Source organism: Lichenostomus cassidix, chromosome 17 (assembly GCF_008360975.1).
Source record: "Lichenostomus cassidix isolate B80296 chromosome 17, HeHo_3.0, whole genome shotgun sequence".
NCBI lineage: Eukaryota > Metazoa > Chordata > Aves > Passeriformes > Meliphagidae > Lichenostomus > Lichenostomus cassidix.
This window is the reverse complement of record NC_139497.1, coordinates 904,271-927,998: the sequence shown is the minus strand read 5'-3', so window position 1 is coordinate 927,998 and position 23,728 is coordinate 904,271. Positions and strand designations below refer to the sequence as shown.

The 23,728-nt window shown below is 43.3% G+C and overlaps 1 protein-coding gene and 1 long non-coding RNA gene across 4 annotated transcripts in view; one reads left to right on the top strand and one right to left on the bottom strand.

Moving 5' to 3' along the window:
* NR6A1 (nuclear receptor subfamily 6 group A member 1) overlaps positions 1 to 23,728 on the bottom strand; it is a 70,335-nt gene that overhangs the window by 46,340 nt on the left and 267 nt on the right. For 2 of the 3 annotated variants that reach the window (XM_085076687.1, XM_085076686.1), the window contains exon 2: positions 11,842 to 11,901. The exons of the other annotated variant lie outside the window; for it this stretch is intronic. In XM_085076687.1, the coding sequence (XP_084932813.1) occupies positions 11,842 to 11,901 (60 nt within the window). The remainder of the gene's footprint in view (positions 1 to 11,841; positions 11,902 to 23,728) is intronic. 3 annotated transcript variants of the gene reach the window in all.
* LOC146429758 (uncharacterized) lies at positions 1,626 to 20,374 on the top strand. Its single transcript, XR_014855438.1, has 2 exons — positions 1,626 to 18,692; positions 20,155 to 20,374. It is a non-coding gene; the product is annotated as an uncharacterized LOC146429758 (long non-coding RNA).

Here is a 23,728-nt window from a genome sequence, read left to right as displayed (position 1 = left end):
CACTGCTCTTGCAGGGGGAGGCTGGCGAGTCCAGCAGGGCAGCCGTGTTACAGTGTGGTTATGCGACGGACATAAAACCTCCCCTGCAACTGCTGAATGAATGGCTCTTCCTAGTCAGCTTTATCTCTTTAGGTGGAGCCTCAAATTCAGATTTTTAAGATGATCAACATGTTTGCAGACAAGGTTCACATTAAAAAGATCCTAGTTGCAAAGCGGAATGTATTCAAGTTTGCCATATATTATTTTCTGCTAAAGATTTAAATATCATGTGGCTTTAGCTTTCTTTCTGTTCACTGAATATCAAGGTCAATTAGGAATGATGTCTGGCTAGTACTCTCAGAGCAGATTAGACAGTTGCATCAAAAACTAGGACCATGTATAGGTCATCTGTTACTGTGACCTAGATTTCTGAGAATCTGTTCAATTTGTTTTATTGAAAATGTGGTCCTCTCAGTTCTGTTTCTCATAGCAAACCTTTCTGTAATAGCAGAAAATAGTTTTATTAGGTACTTAGAGACATTGCTTACTACTTCTGCTAAGACACAAAGAAAATCAAATCCATGCAGCAGACCTGTGCCTGTCATCCATTTAATTTTAAAATAACTTAAGGTTCTGAAAGGCTTATGCCTTATAATCTAAAGCATTTGGTCCACATGCCAAATACTAAGCAATCTGAAATACATAATAGCTTAGCTCCAGCTTTGTTTGCCCTATTTAATTCATTTTTTGCCTTCAGTAACCAGTGTGTAGATGCACTATTTCTGCAGTCTGCTTTGGAAAATAACATACAGAAATATTTGAGTAAGGCTGTTTTGTTTGTATCTGTGTGAGCTTTGTGGTGCCCTGGGAGGAGAGCTGGTGTGGATTGCCCAGATCCAGACATCCCTCCCAACCACGTCTGTTTACTGAGGATAAGGATGGTGCAGTCTGAATCCTGACACTTTAGGGTACATCCGCCTATGCTTGCTGGGTTGTCATTCTGAAACCACATAAAAGCAGCTTTCCATTTGGAACATTTTAGCCAAATTTCCTCTCCTCTCACAGCTCTTAATTGTTCCGGTAGAAAGCTATTACTAGAACATAGATCATGCAAACCTCGCCGTTGTTGGTGTAAGTACTGGCAAGAGGGAAGACAAGAAGGTGTATCTTAAAATGTTAGCAACTATTTTCTAAACACTGGTGAGTTCAGTGTAAAAGGAAAACTATAAAAATAATGAAGTGATTGCAGAAGTTGCAATGCAAAGACCACCAACCAAATTGGAGCATTACTGTTGTCATCAGTCTCTGTGGCTTATCATGCTGGGGTGCAGAACACATCTGGAACACTTCCGCTCGCATCACACCCCAGGACAAAAGATGGGTAATACCATCAGGCATCAGGAGAAAGGGCATAAAAAAAGAAAAGATGCCAATAGGTTGAGATTCACAAATGAAAATCTGCGGTACATCCCTCCCTCATACGTCGAGCTTAGGAAATCTGTTCCCATTTTTTCGAAATTCTGAAGCCAGTTCTATGGACTCATCTGAATTTTATACTACTTTCATATTCAAACTTTTATGTGCATCTCACAGCACACTGGGACCAATTTATTTTATAGGCAAGATAAAACCCTGCAATATTTGGGTGACGTTATCCAAAGATCATTCTTCTAAATGAACATAAGTACATTTTCTCCTTTTTGTTTCACATGATGGCTGCATTTAAATAGGCTAAATGTATAATTCAGAGAAGAATGGCTGAGTCCTGCTCACCTGGGGGTCATATCCACATCCATCCAATATTTAAAAGCACACAAAAGCAAAGAAATTAAATATATAAGAGGCGGGGGAGGAAGTCTTTCTTCCAACAGAATATTTGCCTGGTAACCAGATAGAAGAGACCGCCTCTTTTTTTACCCCCAAATCACAGTTAGTTGTTCTGCAAGTCTTTGAAGACACTTCTATTTTAAATTTTAACACCTGAAGAACAGTTCAAGACGTGCTGCTCTGGCTGATCCACACATGGTGGGAGGAAAGTCTCACAGAAACACGGCTGAAGCCAACGCTGTGTGATCAACACACGTTCAGACCATGTGCAAACAAAGCTGAATGAATTTGGTGTGAGAAAGGGAAAAAAGAGCAAGGAAACGGTGTGGATGGGACCATGCCTAGGATGTGATGTTTCCCTGACAGCCCGGAGCACATCCTTGTGGCAGCTGAATGGGAGTGACCACGGGCAGAAGATGGGAGCCAGGATCTTGCAGAGGCTCAGAGAGACCAGGGCACTTGTTCTGTGTGGCACCCGTTCAGCTCACAAGACACTCCTCATGGAAAGAATAACACACTTCCAGCTAAACCAGATGTTGGCAAGGGATAAGAAATCTCATAACCTTTGGGAGGAGGATGGGGAGAAAGCCACGTGAGGATTCATTTTCCTTCTCATTACAATGTCATTATAATGTCATTTTCTTTGCTTCAGTTATATACAGTTACTGGTAGTAAAATCTTTATTGCACTGAATGTATTGTGAAATGGAGTCTTCCAAGGTGGCAGAGTAAAACTGACCCAGAGGTGCCACACTGCCAAAACTGAGCCAAAAAGTGAGATTTTACAGGTATTTCTTTTGAGAACAACTTCAAATCTTGAAGTCTATCAGATGAGAATTGCTGGATTATAAAGATGAAAACCAGGAACTAATTATCTTCAAAGGGACAGTTATCAACAAATCGGGAGGAGACACTATGATTATGAAAAGCAAATCCTTCATTTGATCCCTCTCCATCCATACTGCTTTCCAGGCAGATAACCTAAGCTTTTATCCATATGGAATTGTTAATATTCCAAACAGTGAACCAAATATAAAAGTCCCAATTAGTATTTTTTTTTTTAATCTGTATTTTTATAGTGTTATGATCAGTGTGTGAACAGGGGCACATGGCAGCAATTCCATGCAGGTCACGTCCCTGGTCTGAAGTCACAGGAAGCCATCTCAACAAGACAGACACCTCAGATTTCTCTCCCAGTTGATTTGCAACATATTTTCCTCATGTTTTCCCACTGCAAGTGCAGTTTGTGGACTTGCCTTCAGTATCTCACGTGGGAAAACTAAAATGATTCCTGTAAAGGCATCCAGGGGCAGGTGTGAGCCCACCCAATGCACTGCCCCACCACACCAAAGGAGACCTGAACTCCCAACCCAGGGTTCTCTGACATTGTCATCTCCAGCTACATTATACATCCAGAAGCAATGGCACGGGAACCTCAGCTGGACTCCTGGGACCAGCAGGAGAACCAGTGGTGCTTCCTGCCCTCCCTGCCCTGGTAGAGACTGGCAAATCCAGCTCCATCCAGCCTCAGCACAACAAGGCAATTCTCTGCAACGCAGGAACTAATTCTTGTGAAAACTGTCAGACTGATGACTCTGCCAGCAATTTCTAAAAAGCTAAAAGGCAGAAGACAATCGTGGTAACAGAATCATCTGCAGTTAGGATCATCTCTCTCCTTCCCAAAACAGAGGCACAGGAACTATGCCTGAATTCACAGCTAATGGGGAATCTTTTGATCTCTGCAGACACAGAGCTGCCAGCCAAGAAGAACAGTCAGCACAGGGGGACCTTCAGAAGGAGCACTTACCCTAAATTCACCACCACAATAAATGTAACACATCCTAGGTCTGGAGCAGCACAGTCCTCAGTGATGAAGAACTGTGAGCATGTTTAATACAGCAGAAAAGACAATGTTATTTATATCTCACAAAGCTGCTTACCCAGCGTTAGATGTGCCGGGGCATAGTGCAACTGCAGGAATCCATCAGGAGGACACCTGAGATTCCTCTCCATTAAAAGTGATGGATCTAACACAGCCAATCATCTTCACGGCAACAAATGTTATCTTAAAAGACAGGGGATAAAAGTTCACAGGGAAGCTGTGCAAATTCATGAAAAGAAAAATGCATTCCTGGTGACTGAATGCACAGAAGCCTGTCTCCAGAAGTCTGTGTGTGTTGAAAAATGTCTGGAAGACAGGAGATGATTAGCAGGAAATATGCAAGCTTCTCCTCTTTGTATCCTTCTCCAAACATCCATTAGCCACTGGTTTGATTTTATTTTAAGAGTCAGAACTGCTTTATTGATTGCAGTCAACAGCTGTAATTCAATAGTGGTCCCAAACATCCAAAGTAGTTTTTTTCCTAACACCCACTGCCAAGGTTCTGCTTCCCCCCTATGAAGCCAGACCCATTCCCAAACCCAGGGCATTGTTGCTGTGCTCTAACTGGCTCATTTATGCAGGTGAAGATATTAAGAAACAGGACAGAACTCCTGAACCTTCACTGGTTTACCTCAGAGAACTTTCTTTTACTGGTGACAGTCTTTCTGATTATTTAATTGCTCTCCACTCAACCTTTCAGAAACCTGCTCAGCTCAGTGATGTCTTTAGGGCAGCCTGTGCCAGAGCTGGCTAAAGCATCCTTTCAGCAGTTTCAGAACTAAATGCAGATGCACCAGCCTGTGCTGCTGTTCAATATTTCATTGTTTGCACAGTAGTAGGAGTCAGATTGTGCACACATATGCAGTTAATTATCTCCATGGCAAGTACTGCTTCATGGGCCGAGTCCTTTATCCTCACACATGGTCTGTATTCCTTGTTCCAAACATGGAACTTTGCATTCAACTCTACCAAAGCATTCACTTACACTTCATTTATACAGAGATCCAAATCTGTGTCACTTCTCAGCCTAAAAAACCCCAAACCTGCTAACATGGGATACTGCGTTTCTCCCAGGCCAGAAACCACGATGCTTTAGGATGTGGCCAAGTCATTCTAAGGCTGTAGTTCTGAGCCAACTGGATCAAGTTCCCACTTGGAATTGCATTTAGACCTCCCCGTTTGTCGTTTGTTAATCCTTTTAACATTTGCCACAGCAAATTTGTATCATACCAGTTTAAATTGTCATTCAGTATTAAGTCAAACACCTTACAAAAATCTAGGGTATGTTGCATCCACAAGCAAGCTTGTCAACTTAGAATGAGATCAAAAGAACTTGATAAGTCCTCCCTAAATCACTGGAAACTGGTACTTAACAGCATTTCTCCCAGGTCCCAGAAGAGCTCTGCATTTATTTTCTCTAGGATCACCATCACAGCACTATGTTCTAAAAGGGCAAATGGAACAGACTGGTAACTTTGTCCCCTGATTTCATGTAGCCCCAGGACTTGTCAAGTAGTAGTCCAAGGAATTTTTGGACACTTAAAAATAATCTCTAATGCTCACTGTGGAAGACTGCTGAATCTGAAGTGTTTGCCCATGGCATTGCTAGTTAAACACTCACCCAAATTTCAATGAAACAGCAATAACTAAAATTACTGCCAGCAATTCCATGCTTTTGTCTCCCCAAGGTGTATTTGCATGCTTACCCTGCTGAAGTCATTTACCTCGACAAAGAAAACACATTTTTATAGTACAATTAAAGCTTGTTCCAGGACAAAGCAAACATGCTAGCACATGGCATTTCTGTGGATGCTCCAGGCAGACAGTAAGACATGGTCATGAGCTCAGGACAACCTTGGCCCCAATTTTCATCACTGGGGTCCCACTGACCTCCCTCGTGAGAGTCACAGCCACAGCAAAGGGGGTGGAAGGAAAAGAGAATCTGTTCCACTACCAGATGCATATGTAAAATTTATTTAGTGATACTTTAGGGCAGTACTGTTGGGATTCCTGCCCTGCTAAATAAAAGCCTTATTGTGAGAAGATAATAGAATGATTGGATTGGGGTGTAAGAATTGTTCAGGCACCATAAATACAAGGAGCACAAGAAACATGCACGAAATGAACTCAAGCCTGTGCCAAACAGTTACCAGGTTAACCTCTGTGTTTCAGGGTTTGTATGCAAATTTTGAGGAAACCATTTTCGTCATATGGAAAGCACTGTAATTTCAAAGAAAACCCTGTGTGCTCCAAATGTTCAATACTTTCATTCATAGTCAAGGTCTAGTTCAGCAATCACTGCCTCCTGACTGGTGGCCTTACAGGGATTCCAGTTTACAAGGTGTTCCCTGCACAGAGAACAGAGATGGGCTTTCAGGGACCCCTGTCAGCATCTGGGGAGGGTCTACTTAATGCAAAAAAGTCATAATTAAGGAATAACAATAGAGGTGGCAGCTGTCAGCTCTTGTTTCAGTGCTTCCTAGGTGGAAGAAGTCTGAGGGAAAGGGAGGTATGTTGAAGGTGCAGTGCAGACCATAATTTCTGGAGTGTGCCTTGAACATATTGCCCACTTAGAGTTTCCAGAGAGCTATTTTATCATTTCGGAGTCTGTCCAAAAAATCTGATGGAGAGCTTTGAACTCTGCAAAAGGGAAGAAGTGTGCAGCCAGGATATAGAAATATGTACAGTTTAATATTCAGAAGAAAATCAAGCTCTGACATCATGAAACAAGAAGATGAAAGTTACTGCCTTGAAGGTCATTGGAGGGATAAAGAAGGAAGAAGTAGTAAATTAAGAAAAAAGCCTCTCTAACAATGTCATTTAAATACAAACACACTGTTTTGGTTTGTTAAAACCAAAATTTCATGCTTGACTTGAACTCGGTTTCCTTGATTTATGTTATACCTACCACATGTAGTCACCTTTCACACTGGGACACTCCCAAGGCTTAACACTCTAGGCTGAGCACTGCTTGTGATTAATTCAAATTGTCTTTGTTCTTTCCACCAGCTCCTACTCCAAAAGATGGCAAGAAAAAGGTGAGACTAATTTTCAGAGAATTCTTTTGGTTTCAGTATCAGTTGATGTTTAATGATACCATTAAAATCAATCAGTTTAAGTGCAGGCTACAAACTGTATTCCTGGAGCAAGATTGCTTCAAGTACTTCATTAGACAATACACTTACTGTTAAATTACATGTATCAGCTCAGGATATTCAGAGAGAAATTCTTAGATCCCTACAACAAGAGAAAATACTCAGAATGTAAACAGTAAATTATCCCCGCTGACTCTGTAGGCTTCACTGCACTCACAGGAAAGTTATTTCAGATACAGCAGCAGATTTAATTTTTAAGAAACAAACTGCAAATAATTGATCTCTCTCAAACTGTGCAAGCCAGGTGGAAAAGGTGAAGATAATTAGATGTAATACAGAGATTTATAAAGACTAAATCAAGAGCAGGGACAGGAACTATAGAAAGACAGACATTACATACTCCACTAAGAAGTAGATCCCCTTCTCTGTCTTCTGTTGGTTAGCATTATGGGTGTACCCCACCCCCAGTTTTTTTTTGTTTTAAATTAACTTTATAAAGAAATCTGAATCATTATAATCATCCTTAGTGCTGCTCTAGAGAACATGCATATCCACAAGAGGAAAGGTTTCCCACAACTGCAACTCTGATATATTCAAAGCTGGTTTAAGAAATACTACATCAACTCAGCATCCATAACCAGAGTGTTACACTTCTGCAATTCATTAGTCCTCGTGGTTCCATTCTGTAATTAAAATACTTTGCAGTTTAAGGCTTTACAATGAAGAATGTGCAGTCCTCAGCAGTGTTTCCACTGCTAGTCTATGGAAAACATATGCATGGAAAATCTGTCCAGTGCATGTATACAGCCATCTTTGGATAGCTTCAGTGAACATTCAACGCTGTCGGTGAGTTTGAGAACTAGAAAAAACCATCGACCGTTGACTGTACCTTGAGGTTTATCACAAACCCTCTGTTAAATGGAAAGCCTGAACCTTCAGAGATCTCACATGTGGTTGCCATTAGCAGGTCATGATTTACAGATTATATTAAGAGCTACAGAGGTTGAGTTTTTCCAGTTCTACTTTCTCTAAAAGTGAGTTGGTGTATAAGAAATGCTTGTTTTCTCTTTAAAAAAAGGAATTAAAGCTTTATACTAGAGCAGAATTTCTGCAGAACAAAGTATAAGAGATCAATGGAAGGTTTTGTATGGGCAGCACAAAAGCAGGAACGTATCCACACCATATGGGACACTTGGAAACAAATCTGAGCATGGTATATGTTCAAAATAGCAGAATACAGGCCAGATCAGGAAGGAAACCTCATTTCCATTTGGGCTGGCAACTTGAGCTTTGCTGGAAAAAGCTTTGGAATGTGAGTTCATTTGCTCCCAGGAACCTGTGCTCGATTTCAGCAGCTGCTCACCGGGAACGCCAGGCGAGGAGCAGCTCCTCCCAGCCAGGTCCAGCTGCTCCTGCTGCTCAGGCTGCCACTCTGCAGCCAGGCAAGCAAGGAAACAGCCTTCCTTTCGAAGGAACAGAGAGCCAAGTGCTCGGGGACCTCAGTGGTACCTGTGTGGAACCTTTTCCAGCCCAGCTGGGTGAGCAGGACTGCAGGCTCCAGCAGTGTGTGCCTTCACAAGGGTGCAGCACTTGTTCTGCCCTCAGAAGGACTGCACAGTCCATAAAATAAGAAAAGACCCAAAGCACATGCCAGGGAATGTGAGAGCACCGTCACCGTGGCACGGCATCTTCAGCATCTAATGGCTGCAATCAACATTCATTGCTGTCGGTGGGTTTTCATTTCTATCAACTCACTGATCAATGAATGCAAACTGCGGACCAGCCAGCCAAGGACCACCCAGCACCACCTGCTCAGAAAGCCAGGGCAGCTTTTCCAGCAAGAAAAACTACACTTCTGCTGAAGAAATGCCATATCCAAGTTCTGCCTCCCAAAACTCTGAAAGGCAGGTCTGTGGCTGTGCCATTGTCCCACCAAAGAAGTTCAGGATACGTCATCCAGCTCCTTCATGAGCAAATCAGAGTGCTAATCAAGAACTGCACAGGGATGTTTAAAGGAGCAGAGCAGTTGAGGAACTAGTTCCGTTTTAATAAAAGTGACACCCAATTGGCAAATTTATCAGTAATGCATAAATGTACAGCTTTACCAGGTTATAAGAAATTAAACTTCCTCCTGTGCGAGCCAAGCTATGGAACAGCACTGCTCCTACAAAGTGATCAGTGAGAGATGAGAAGGGACCAGGGTGTGGGGTTTTGGATAGACAGGAAGAAGAACGGGAGGAGGCAAAGCAGAAAACTGATTTAAGGTACTGCTGCAGAAAAGATTCTTCATGGCTGTGGTGGGCAGGGCCAGTGTCAATTATGTTGGAAAGGTGAGGAGCCAGAGCTGACTGCCTGGGGCACACAGGGACCCTCCTGCTCTGCGGCTGTGCAGGGAGGAGCAGACACATCTCTGCATGACAGACACAACTGACACTGCCCTGACACACAACAGCAACCTCTGGAGCTGCCCTGCAAGTATTTTCAGTGATTGGCATGGCATACCTGTTTGCAGGAATGCCCTGTCTGCACAGGGTGATGCAGGAAAGGCAGGAGGTCCCTGTGGTGTCCCCCATGCCACTCAGACCAGGGATGGTGGATCCACTCTGCTCAGCAGTGGTGTCAGTCCATTCCCTGTGCAGTAAAGGGTCCAAGCACTTCTCTTACACCTTGTTTGCTCCTCCAGTTGCTCACAGGATTATCCTGAAACAGCCTGTTCAGACACGCTCTGCTGCTATCCCACAGGAACAAAGTCCCTCAGCTCACTGTACAGCTCAAGTCAGAACAACTCACTAAGGACTTTTAAACTCCAGTTCGGTGAATATTCAAAATAAATCTGCTTGTTCTGTTAAAAGACTTAAAACTTGTTCAATTTTACACAGGAACAGCTCCGCCAAGTTCAACAGCCACACATTAAACAGACTAAACTTTGCAAAAGTGGAGTTTTAGGAAAAATCTCCCCTCTCCCAGAGTCTGACAGTGAAGGGCCCTGTTCAGTCACCCACAGCAAGCACTTCCATTCCACCAACACCCTGGGTAAGTGTGGTGCTTTGGTACAGGGAATTTACTACAGCACTGTAACAGTGAGCAGCCCAAAAACACACCTGCCAAGTTGTTTTACCATTATGGAAACAAGACAAATGACTCATTTTTGATGCAGTTTGACATTCTGCCTTTGAAATCTCAAAATTTTCAGCATGTTTGGCTGACTTTGTCGGGAGAGAGAGTGCACAATTTGCATTTTTTGCAGAGACACCTTACATGATGTACAAGAAAGCACTTGTGTGTTATTTTAAACAGACATTTCAGCCAACTGGTTTTCCCCATGTATACCTGTATGAAAGTAGAAAATACAGAAGTCCTGACAGAGGTGTTCATCTTTACTGCACGGACATGTGAAAATAATTCACTGCAACTGTCTGAATAAGACATTTCAGACAAACAGGGAAAATTACAGTAAAGAGGCCATCACCCCAGTTTGCCAATGTACGACAAGCTTGAGCAGACACTCCACACCTCTCAAATGCTCTGGATGCACAAATAAGCTTAAAATTCCATTTCCTACTTGGCTGTAAAAAATCCTTAAGGGTTTTTCTGGTTTGGTTTGGTTTTTTTTTTTTTGCTTTAATCATGTTTGGTAAGGAGACAGCAGGAGAAAAAAGTCTTACTAAGGGAAGACAGGTTAGCAGACATGTTCAGGATGTTTTTAAATCCATGCTTGGGAAGCTTTAGATGTTTGTGTCAGCAACTGTTTGCTCCCTACCAGAGCCACCACCCTGCAGATCTGCCTGCCCTGGGGCACATCAGGGTGACACTGAGCACCAGCATGTCCAGTGCTGCCACTACAGCCGTGGGACAGCTGGGGCTGGGGAAGTTTGGGAGCTGCCCAGCAGGAATTGCCAGGGCTCATCCCTCCACAGCAAGGGCTGGGTCATCACCATGACCCACTGGAATGGCCACCAGCACTGACGGGGTGATCGAGAGACAGGAAGACATCAAAAGAACTCAAGGAGCTCAGTTTATTTAGTTTATCAAAAGTTTATATAAATATCTTCGTAGGGAACAGACGTTTGACAAGCATTTTTCAGTTTAGCAAAAGATAACAGACATGAAAGCTGCAGCTAGACGAACTCACACCAGCAATAACATACAGTTATTTCAGGGAAAGAGGGTCAGTCAGCTCATGTTGGACAGCCCTGCCTTTTTTTGCAGATACATTCTGCTGGGAGAATACAATGCAAAATTTAGTTTTAATACCTTTCAATGCACAAGAGTAAATCTGAGCTATGTCAGGCCACAAAGGTTCAACAGAATATTATCCAATATATCATCATAAACTATATGTGTCTCTAGATGACAAATTACATATGCATGTGAAATTACCTGCTTCCATATAAAAGTGATAAACTGCATGAAAACCTAGCTAGATACCTACAAAGATGTGTTTTATTAATCAACAGGCAAATTACTGCACACATTTACACCTCAGAGCCTACCATGCATGCATTCCTTAGGGTTGTTCTCATTATAAAGAAAGGAACCATTTTTCATTCCCATCACAGAGGATCCACAGCTCTCCAGTAAAAGTAAGTACAAGTCCACCACACAGTGGCACGTGGAAAGGACAATGTCCTGGCTCTGGGAGGCTTTTAGCAATTGTGAACATCTGAGCATTACTTTTGAAATGAGCTGTCAGTTCAAAGTCTGCCACATTTGAAAGATCCGCAGAGTTCCCACACAGTGAGATGAACAGTTGCTCTGAATGAGGGGTTCTCAGCCCTGTTAAGGACAGTTTCCCTGTCCCACCAGTCTGACAAGGGCTTGTTGCCATCTAGTGGATTCCCATCGACTGCTCCCTCCCTACAGCAAATGCCACTAGATGGAGTGTTAAGAAGGAATTCTGAATTCCTACTTTTTTAGGTGTACAGCAGCTCAGGTTTCAAAGTCTCAAAAAGTTTACCTCTAAAACTTCTAGGGTCTCTGTCATGGAGTATCAATTCACATTTCTGTCTTAAAAGAGAAATTCTACCTCATCACACATGGCAAGAAAAGGGGTACTTACTGCCCATGGAGTTCATAGGAAGGACAGGAGAGGAGGAACTCATCTGCTCCACATCTGTAGCTAATGGGAAAGTGAAAATGAGAAAGATGTGATGTGCATGTTACTGAGAAGGTTTTATTTTGAAAACTTGCATTTACACTTAAATTAAAATAAACATGCATGTCTTCAATCACCTGAGGAAGCTGCTTTGAGACACAGATAATTTTAACAGCATCAGCTTTCCCCCATTCAAGGTATTTATCTCATACACATTATCTGTAGATCTACTTTTCTGAGCAGTCATAACTTGTAACTTGTGATGGTTTGAGAATATCAATTCAGAGCAACTTCCAGCACAAAGAGATTCTGAATTGCATCAGCTTTAAACTGTATGCAGAGCATTACTGTGGAATGAAAGGACAGGATGATCTCCCATCTGTGTCCAGTGAACCTTCAAAAGATTCCTGACCAGAAGAGAGATCCTCTTCCAAAGGCAGGCAAGCTGCTGGCATTTGATCTGGAGCAGCATCAGAAACAAGTGTCTTTAAGCACAAGACACTCCAAAGCTTTATTTTCTAACAGCTGAAAGAAGAAACAGAACTTCCTGCTTGTGTTTGCCAATGAAAACCCTCAAAGTCAGAACATGATCAAAACCAAATGCCAGATTACCCTCTGTGTTTTGGAAAGAATCCACATTTCCAGGACCAAACCAGGAGAAAACCATCGTGCAGTAACAGGGTCAGTTTTAACCCAACATTAGGTAAAGCAAAGATGCATTCCTTGGACTGATCTCTCTCAAAAGACCACAGCCCCTCTCAGCACATCACCACCAACACCCAAGTCAAGCAGCTCAGTCTCCATCTCCATCATTCTGTCCCACATAATTATATATTCTATAACTCGTGTTCAGCTTTAAGACCCAGTAAATGCACACTGCAAGTTTACATTCCTAACCACAGAACACAGCCCCAGAAGCACAACTCCAGCCCACAGCCAGGCTTTGGTGCCAGCCCAAATCCTGCCTTTCACATTCTTGCAATTCCCATTTCTCCAGCAGCAGGCAGTTCCCTGAGGAGCACTGTTTACACTGAAAGTGCAAAGTTCTGCTCTAATTAGGCAAACCACAAACAAATGTAAACACTTCAGCAGACCATTTTTAGAGAACGTGAGAGCAGACACTGCACCACACTGACTAAATCCTCCTGCCATACTTTCCTACCACTCCGAGCTTCCTCAGTGTAGCTACTCAAAGCAGCAGCTTTAGTTCATCCCGTTGAACACCAGCCACAGCTGAGAACAGCAACAAACACAATTGCAGATTTATTCAGTAGCACCCTGGCTTGCTCCTGTCCTATTTCCCACGGAATTATCAAGACATTTACTGCCTAGAATATCTACACATTAATTTATCATCTTGCTTGGCTCTTGCACCAGTGTTCAGAAAACTGCACATGACATGCCGACTGCAGACTTCCCAACAGGCTCTGGATTACACTGCTCAGGTGTCTGATGTGCTCAGAGGAGAAAAATTATTTTGCATCTTCCTATTTTGCACCTTAGTATTATATTCTCCCTAATTTAGGAACTGCTGACCCTCTGAAGGAACTAGCAGGACATATAGTATACATGTTTTTGTAAGTAAAAGAAGATTCTTCATATGCACTACAGCCATTTCAGGTTCCTGGAAAGAGCGCTGTACTTTTGCCTATTGTAAGCTACATAAGCTCTCTCATACAGTCAAATTAAGCCAAAAAATAAGTGCAGGTTAAAGTGACTGACTCTTGTGCGAGTGGTGCAGATTCAGCACTGAGCACAGCCCAGCTTTCAGGCAGGCTCAGCAGATGGTCACTCCGGGGTTACCTGCTGCTCTGGCACGGGGTCACTGCCCGGCACACGGCCAGATGGCACAGGGCAGGCACTTGAGAGCTGCTGCCAGAGCCACAGTCACTTAGGGCAGTAAGCTACACCTGCCAACAGCTGGAATAGTTTATCAGGTATCATTCAAAGAGCAACTAAATAATGCATGTGCCTTCTGAAGAGAGGTTTCTGAGTGGGAAGTGTTTAGAGAGAGGCAGTGCAAATTCTCTAAGTCCTGAAATTTCAGATTGTTCACTGTAATGCCACATTACAGGCTGCAGAGTGTAACTGTTTCCCAGCCATACTTGGAAATTTCGGTTCCTACTTGAAATTGTATGTTTTAATGACTATTTCTAATATGTGCACCACTGCAAGCACCATGGTCACCACCACCCAGCTGCTCATGTTTGAGGTTAGAATTCCCTCAACGTCCTGCCTGGTGCTGCTGGTAACCTGGTGATCCCACAGCCCATGCAGGAACCTGGCACAGCTGTGGCATCCAAGAGCAGCAACACATCAGGATTTCTGTTCTTGTGCTACTTCTGATGGACAGTATTTATAACATATTAATCTCAAAATCACACTTTGATTTTTTTTCTAAGCACGTAAAAGCACAACTGCTTATTCTATACCTGGCCTTGAATTGATAGATTTAAACATTTATCTCAATATTAAAAAAATTCAAACAGCTGTTTATGAAACATGGCAATGCTGATTTGCTCTCTTATCCATAACCCCCCATCCTTCCCTCCAGCCCTTTTTATCTTCATAATTATATGTAATCCACTGAATTCCTAAAAGCAATTCGGCTAAAGGAGAGGAGATATGATGATAGGACTAACAATCAGCTAAGATTTTGGAAAGTGGTTTGCTCTAAAAGATGAAAAGAACAAAAGTCTGCTCAGCTATGAAGAGCAGCTGCTGCCAATACAAGTATTTACCTCCTGACCTCTCCTCTGCCCACTCACTGAACAGTGCCAATTGTTTTCCTGTATTATATACTATTTACAAGCCCTTAGTGGCATGAAAGGAATTAATAATTCAGCTCATGGAGCTGATGACCTTTATTGGGGTACCCCTATTTGCTGAGCAGGAATCAGAGCAAAAAGCTGCCTTGAAGCCACAGGGTTTCTTTAGGAGTTTTTCACTTTACAGCCTAATTGACCACCATAACATAAATCAATTATTTCTCCTGTTTTAAGCAACAATGCTACCTATTCTCAACCCCTTGATTTCTAACTTCCCTTGTATCAAGCCAGTCCTTGTTCTTTGACTTTTACAACGGTCTGGTAAACACACTGGCAAGGCCAGCTTGGAGAGCTTTGCAGGATCAGGAACATTTGGGAATGCCAGCAAAAAGAGGTTATGCTATTTTGAACTTCTCTTGACCTTTGCCTGCCCTTGTCCCTGTTTGTGCTAATTGAAGGGGTATAAGGGGTACTCCTAGAAATGAACTTAGCCTGAACCTGTGACACAGCACTGGACTGTGAAGATGAGTTGTGGTACCCCCTCCCCAAAGGTTGTCATCTTACATATGGGAAGAGCTCAGCAGGAAACACTGCAGGGATCCCGAGGTGACAATGAGCAGAACGTGGTGACTCAGTGAGTCCCATCGTGTTCCCCCTTGGAGCAGCTGCTCTCCTGCAGAGGATCAATGACACACAGATCCATGAGGCACAATCCCAGAGCTGCTCCTGGGGCTGCCAGCAGGACATGGGTGCAGGACAGGCTCAGCAGGCACAGGATGTTCCAGAGGTGACTCTGCCGTGTCCCACGGAAGGCACCAAGTACTTTGTGACAATGAGCTGTCACCACCACAAGCACAGCCTGGCTCAGCTGTGAGGTGCTCCAGGACCCCAAGTCCTCCCTGCCCAGCTGCTCCCCAACCTGCACCTCTCCATGGAGTTATTCCAGTCCAGGTGCAGGACTTATGTTTGTGTCTGAGTTTGAAGTTTCCATCAGCCCTACCCTCTAGGTTGTCAAGGTCCTTCTGAACAGCAGCCCTGCCCTCCAGAGCATCAGTCTGTCTGCAAGTCTGTCACCTGCAAGTCTGAGGAGTTTGTCCATCCCACCATCCAAATGGTGGATGAAATTGCTCAGTAGAATTGGCCCCAACACTGACTGCCAAGGACAATCACAGCCTAATGGCCACCAGTTAGTGCCTGAACTCGTCTGCCTCCCTTTGAACAAAACAGGCCAGGTTTTCACCCAAACTGCCCACAAGGATGACATGGGAGCCTGCATCAGAAGCCTTGCCTAAGGTTAAGGTTAATGACAAAATTACTCTCTCCTCATCCATGGATCCAACCATTTCATCACAGAAGGAATGAGGTTGGTCAGGCATGATCTCTCCCCTTGGCAAACCCACACTGAATGTTCCCAATTACCTTCTTGTCCTTCAAGTGCCTGGAAATGCCTTTTGGGAGCATTTGCTCCACACCCTTCCCACTGAGGGACTAAGATGAGGCTGATCAGCCTGCAGTTCCGCAGAGCAACTACTACTCAGCAGAGCTGAGTTAAAGGTGATTCATTATCCCTTATCAGCTAAATTTTACCATACAGAGACATTCCTCCCCTTTCCCCTACATTGGGTAGAGCTTGTCTCACCTCAGCACTGAAAACACACACTGTTTGCAGAGAGGAGTGGGAAATAAGGTCATCTCGTGATAAATATTTTTACTAATTTTCATTTACATGGAAAGAATCCTAGTTCCTGCTTACAACAAAACTGAAAGGTAACCTAGAGTTGAATGTTCCATGTACCTGCACTGTATTCCTCAATACACTCTCTACAAGCATTGTTATTTTAAATGCCTGTTTACATTCCAGTAAAATTCTGTCAGCATGGTATCTGATTTATTGATGCCATCAAAAGTCACAGGATTCCTGACGTGCCTCCTGAGGCACAAAAATCAAAGCAGAAAGGAGATGCATGTTGCTGTGGTATCAGCATTACCACATACCTTATGGGCTAGGTTTCCAGAAGCCCTCTGTCATATCTGGGATGGAGCACAGTGCACTTCTGGAAAGCTGGTGCTTCCCTGAGAGGTTTAGCAGGCTCTGCTCCTGAAAAATGGGGTGGTGTGGAGGAAATGCCCTCACAGTCAGTCAGCTCGTGGTAACAGCAAGAATCATCAGGGCAGCTCTCAGCCAGCTCATTCCTCTAAAGGGGACTTACACACATTTGGCATCTTATTTTAGACTTTAGGCTACCAAAAGGGAAAACACAGCCAAGCACCAATGCTTTTTAGAAAAATTATGATGATGAAGAAAAAAGCCTGTCCTAAAAGAAAGGTGATCATCTCTCTGTGTGTTTCACAGCCACACAGCACCCCAGCCCACAGGCACACTGTCTCTGTCCCTGGGCAGGAGATTTTGCATCTCCTCTACCTGGAGGACATTTTGGTTTTCTAGGATATTGCCTACCAGGCAGCCCAGCCTACTCCAGTATTGAAAGATCAATTGCATCATCAGTCTGTAAATCTGGGGAAATTCTTTATTGACTTTTTGATCACTGATAAAGTGTTGGCCAACACGAGGCACACCGCTATAGAAAAATCCATGTAGAGTCCACTAGAATTACCTACATTAAGAGCACTTCCCTCTCATGCCACCAACACCAGCATCCCAGGATTTGCTGGAGTGAAAGGCTCACATAAAGCATTTGGCCTCCCAGGGATAGGGATTACAATCAAGCAGGAATCAAGAGAAATTTGACTCTTTTTCCCCACCTACCTCTCTGCCTACTGTCTTCCATGTTTGCAAACCGTATTAGCTCCTGCTGCTTGCAATTCCAGAAACACTTCCCTTTCTCTTCGGGGCTCATTCCAGCCACATCTGCCTGCTGCTATAATCTCATTTTGCAGGGTGCCACATCTCTTAGTAGCTTTTAATTGTGGTAACGTATCTAGGCATCTTAAAAAGCACATCAGAAACTGTCTGGCAGATAGAAAATGCTCTTCAGAATAGAAACATGCTTCCTGACATTTGGATGTTTGTCTCCACTTGTACTAGAAAAGTACCTTAAATGCAAGGAAAAAATCCACATTTTTAAAGAGAAGGCTCCTAATCTTTTCAATGAGAAATTAATTTTGGACTGAATTTAGTATACACTGCAGCTCTGAAGAACAATTTGAATTTTAATTGACATTTAATCTAAACTTAAATAATATAGGAGTTCAGGTTTTGCTGATTTCCATGAAAAGATAGTGTACAATTTTGCCTTTTTAGAAATCTATGTTGGAAGACATATGATTATAAGTTTTACAATTTTAAAGTAACTGTTACGCAGATTGCTAATGAAATCTATTTGTGTTCTTTCTTTCGAAGCTGCTCAGCACTGGTGCTCCACAGATGGCCATGTTCTGCTTGGGCAGTGGTGGGTAAGGCTGGTCCCCCTGCACCCCAGCCAGCCACAAACCATGGCCACGCCTGAAACATCTCACTCTGCTCAGGAAAAATCATCCCAGAGTCACCCACTGTCTTCTGGGCTGAATGAGATGAGAAAGGCTGTGGCACTGCCATTTATTTTGCCATAGCGATGGCATTTCTAGTGTAGCAATTATTGCAGAGGTTTTCCTAGGAAAAAAAGTTAAAAACAAGTCTCTTGGTTTTTTATGGCATCTTACTAGAATAATTATTTGAATTTCAAATTATTATTTGAACTCTTACTTGAATTCAAATAATCCCTACCCACATGCTGCAATAAAATATCCTATAAGATGTTGACAACTACAGGTTACTTATTATTGTGCAATCTATATATACATAGCATAACTATTTTTTAGCATAACTTGAAGACAGAAAAATAGGCCAAGCACCAGAGGAGCATTTCTTCCCCAGCACCAGTTTGCAATAGAAGCTGTTTCAAACTTACGCTGTTGCATGAAGAAGGAACAAAATTTTAAAATTCTGATTCTCTAGATAAAAACATGCTGCTGCTGGACCTGCCACTTCAGAACATGGAGGTTTGGGAACAGGAAACAATCCCTTCACCTACCAGCTATAGAAAAGAGGTAAACAAACAAATGAAAAAAATCTAAGGAAAAAACAACTCAGCATCACTGGAAACAAAATCTTGAGTGCAGGCTGGACCTGCCGATGCAACACAGCCTGTTGTGTGCACAGATTGCTTTTCACAAAAGCTGAGTCCCTTGCACCGAGGGTGTAAGTTACCACTTGTGAGTAAGGACCAACACAACCCCTTCCTTCTGTCCACATGAAGGAACATTTCTGGCAGGGCTGGCAATCCCCATTTCCCACATTGTGTGATTGATTACACTCTCCCCCTTAGAAGAGTTGATTGGTTTCCTGGTGCCAGGAAAATGATTGATGAATATTTCAGGCCATGGGCCTCTCTTCCTGCTGGGTGTCCTTTTCACATGTCTCCAATGGGCCTGGGGATTTTTTTCAAGACTAGGAAGTGTCATTTTTATGGATATCATCCTGTGATAGGGACAGTTCACTGAGCAGAGGCCTTATGTAAATCCAAGTGAAATACTAAAGGTCAGCTCAAGTGTTGAGGTGATGGAGCCAGTACCAGGTAAGCCAGAAAACAGGACTGGGAAAAGAAAAGCTTCACAAAGCAGCAGCAAAACAGGAGGCACGGAGCAGCCACACCCTGAGCTGGGTACAGCAGCAAATTGGTACCCAACACTGGCACCTTTCCTCAGCTCCCTTCAATTTTGTACACCACCACAAGCAAGGTGAATTTGCAGGTAAGAATAACCCCTGCTTGTGACCCACAGAAAGGGCATTTCCTCAGCATTGTTGATAAAACAGAGGATAGAGAGGCTCCTGGCAAAAGCACTCACAAGACATCTGAAACAACATACTTAGGAATAATTCCTTGTAAGTATTGCCAAACAACATAAAGCTACAGCTGTGAGACTGAATGAAGAGATTTTTTGGAGGACAAGCTGGTGTTTGGCAGAACTTTCAGAGACTCAAAGTTCTTTTACAAATTTTTACTACAACATGACAGCCATCATTTAATCACTTGGCTTCAGGATCTGAGGGCTCCACAGCAATTCCTGCAGGTAAACCCTGGGCTTCCCAGCAGCAACCAAGCAGAACAAACCCGAACACTGACAGGAGCCTTGTGCTCATTTACAGCCCAGGGGTGCAGCACCAGCAGGTTTGTGAGCAGTGCCCACCACAGTGAACACCTTCAGACACTGTACCACCACTGCAACCCACATTTCCTGCTGGAAGAGCTGGGGAGGCTTTGTCCAACAAGAGAATTTGGGTATTTAGTCCTAAGGATGTCACAATTCCAGATTATGTTCCCATAAAAACTGCTGAAGGTTTCCCCTCAAGTTTCAGCCAGGAGGTATTTCCAGACAAGGATATCATGGCAGTTTGCAGTCAGCCTGGCATTAGAGCTGTGATTTTTACTGGTTTTTTTTTTTAATTGTGTTCACAAAGGGAAAAAGGGCTTAAAATTTAATCTTTCAAACTGACCAGACATTTCTCTAGGTTTAAATTTCACCACCTCTACAAGCCTACAGCTGGGATGATTAGGCAATGCAAGGTAGACATGTAATTTGTGCTCTCTGAAGGATGTGTGGTCCACCCTGAGTAAATGAAACCTCCTTATCGAAGTGCTGGGGGAGAACTCAGATACTCCAGGCATATACTGCTTTCCAGATAAGTTATTGGCAATCAGTTACCAATAAAGAACTTCACTGAAGCTAGCCTCTCTGTGGTGTATTTCCTCTTCCTAACACAACCTGTACAGAATCATTTTTATCAAGACATAAAATCTTGAAATCTCCTAATTATGTAATTAGAAGTGTTATAATTAAGACCAAAACTAAAGCTCGAAGGGTCCCCTTGTCCCCCAACTTCCCTTTCTCAATTAACTCTACACAGTGATAACCACTCTGGCTTAAAGGCTAAAAAAAGGACAGGATCAAAAGGCTGGTTTAATACAGCTGGAGGGAAAGAATGCATTTCAGCTCCCCAGCAGCCATCTGATGAAACCCTGGGCCAATTCTCTATGTAAATGACTTAATTAGAATTACCAGATTACACTGCTGAAGGCTTTATTTAAATAGGCAGTTTATCAACAGGATAAACTGTGCTCCCATTCTCACAGAATGCTGGTGTAAATGCATCTCTTCAAAGCTCCACCACATAAGAGTTGAACAGTAATTCAATAAACCACTGGCATATTTTCCCCACCAAAAAAGAAATACCACAAAGGACTTGCCAGAGGCAGGACAGAAGGATAGTTATTGCTTCCCAACAATCAAGAATTAGTCTCCCAGACGAGGAAGTTTCCTCATTTTCTATAATACAGTATCTTTACACTGTTTTATAGTAAAGCAGGGAAAAAATCCTGTTGTTGCAGTGTCACATCACACATTACATCTGCTCAACATACAGCACTAGTTCTGGGCTCAGCACAAAAAGGCATGCATAAACCCATTTTCCTGATTAATGATCTACAGGAGCCATCAATACCAAATTCCAACTTTATACCAGGAGGTATTTTTCCATCTTTACCATCAAATCAAAAAAAAGGAGTTAAGGTGTTCCTAAAGTACAAGTCTTTCATTTCCCATCACAGAATTGAGTTCAGAATTTTATGTAAAATTTTCTATTATTATTTACAAAAGCAAGAGACATCCACATTCAACAAGCCAACGCTGAGCTGAAATAACACTGTAGCTTCTTGTTTATTCAGAGACATTTGACTTCAGCAGCGTTGCCATTCGACAACTCCATTTGTTTTTCCTCCCAAATCTTCAAAGAAATGTTTATAGCAAGTAAACTAAGACCCAACTATATCAATGAAATAGTCTTTGTTAAGCAAAGGCTTATCTCATCAGATGCAAAGCAACCAAGCATAAAGAACCACTAAAAATGTCAGTGTGTGCCAGTAAAGTTTGGGAATGCTGTGGAAAAGGGAAGGGACACAGGCAAAGGGATTTTTCTTTGAAAACCTTACATTCTTTGTGCTCTGACAACTTTCCTCTTTTCTCTGGTATGAAGTTCATCCAGATCAGTAATCTGCCCATCTGAAATTCTGATAGTTTTACAGGAACACAGAATTCAGATAGTTTCCTGATAAAACTGTCTTTCAAGACCACACTACACAATCAAGTGTCCAAAGTTACTTTAATTCTAGATAATCTGCTTTGACCCTAATTTAGCTAAAACATAAAATAATTAAAACTATGTAAAAGACATCATGTCTCGCTCACAGAGGAAAGGGATGCCAACTGAAGCTATAACAAAACTGATCTTAAATGGGACCCTGTTGAGAAATAATTGCTACTACTGCAGTAAAAATTCATGCTTTAACGAAAATTGCTTCAAAAAAACCCTGATTTTACTCATTACCGTTGATTTGCTCAATGACAAAATATGTTTCTTACATGGAAGAGGATGCACTCAAATTGGAAAGGAAAAACCATCACCTTATATTCTAAGAACGTCAAGTGTCCCCTCAAATAATGAGGCCGCAATTGCCTGTAACTGCTGAAATAAAACCACGTTGCTGCATTTCAAAGTTATCCTGAGGCTTCTCTCACTGAAGATGCCAATAAACTTGCAGCAGTTTACTCTGGGTTAACACAGAAGCCACGTGCAGAGCTTAAGTTCATTAATGATTTTAACATCACCACCAAGAATACAATCTGACTTTTATACCTCTGTCCTGATACAGTTTTCACCATTTTCGTTAAGAGTGAAGATGCCGTTCCTCAAGGTATCAAAAGTACTGTGAATCTTTCTTAATAAAGGAAATATTCAGTCTTCATTTGCAATTATCATTTGCAGGTATTTTATAAAACCATGAATTAACAACCCAATCTTTCCTGCTCCTCCCCCAGAGGCTTTAGAAAGACTGAAGGTCAAGCAATGTCTCAACACCGCGCCAGTATTTCGCATTTTTGAAGACAAAATAGTAAAAGGTTGTTACATCACCCATTCAAAAGACTAACCACAGTCACAGGTACGTCTGTCACAAGAAATAGCTACGCAAGATACGCAAGAAACTCTTAAAACTAATCTGATTAATCAAAAGAGATTTCTCCCAAAATCCCGTATCTGTGGGGAAAATGGCAAATGCAGACAAAGGCTTAATTCTGTTGTACTCTTAGGGACAGCAAAGCAACAGACACTTCACAAATTAAATCAGAAAGTTCAAACTGTATTAAGGATATATTAAAGTATTAAGAGCGTTATTAAAGTATCTAAGAGTATTAAGTGTCTTTCATCCAATTGGTCATCTAATTAAGTGAGAAGGAATAAAGCGCTTCCAGGGACAGCTCAACGTTACACATCAGAGTGGTTACAGAAATGCCCAATTCTGCAGTTCCCACACCGCCTGTCTTTCGGTACCGCCTGTATCTCTAAAACCGAGGATGCTGCCTGATAAAAAGCCTCTTTTGTCTGAGCAAACCCTTTGTAGAGAACCCGAGTACCTTAAGATGGTAAAATGCAATTGTAAACCATAAAAATTGGCAGGGACATTCAAGTGCAGATGCGGCATCTGCATACGGGAAGTGTAAAAGGGTCCCAAATGGTGCCCATAAACCGCGGGCAGGGAGGGCTCCGGGGCTGAGCCGAGACACCCGCGGGGCACCGCGAGCACGGCGGGCGGTACCGGGACCCACCGGGCAGCGCCCCGACCCACCGGGCAGCGCCCCGACCCACCGGGCAGCGCCCCGACCCACCGGGCAGCCCTCGGACCCACCGGGCAGCCATCGGACCCACCGGGCAGCCCTCGGACCCACCGGGCAGCCCTCGGACCCACCGGGCAGCCCTCGGACCCACCGGGCAGCCATCGGACCCACCGGGCAGCCATCGGACCCACCGGGCAGCGCCCCGCGCCGTCCCACACACCCCGCGGGACCTCGCTAAGCGCCTCTGGATGGGGAAAACGCGACTTTCGCGAAACAAGTTAAATTCGCAGGAAACGCTGCGCTGTCCGAGGGGAGCCGCACTGTCCGCTGCCGGCGGCAACCCCCGCGTGCTCCGCCGAGCCCCGAGCAGGTCCCGCCGCCCCGGGCAGCGCCCTTTGTTGCGCCCCCGGCCGCGG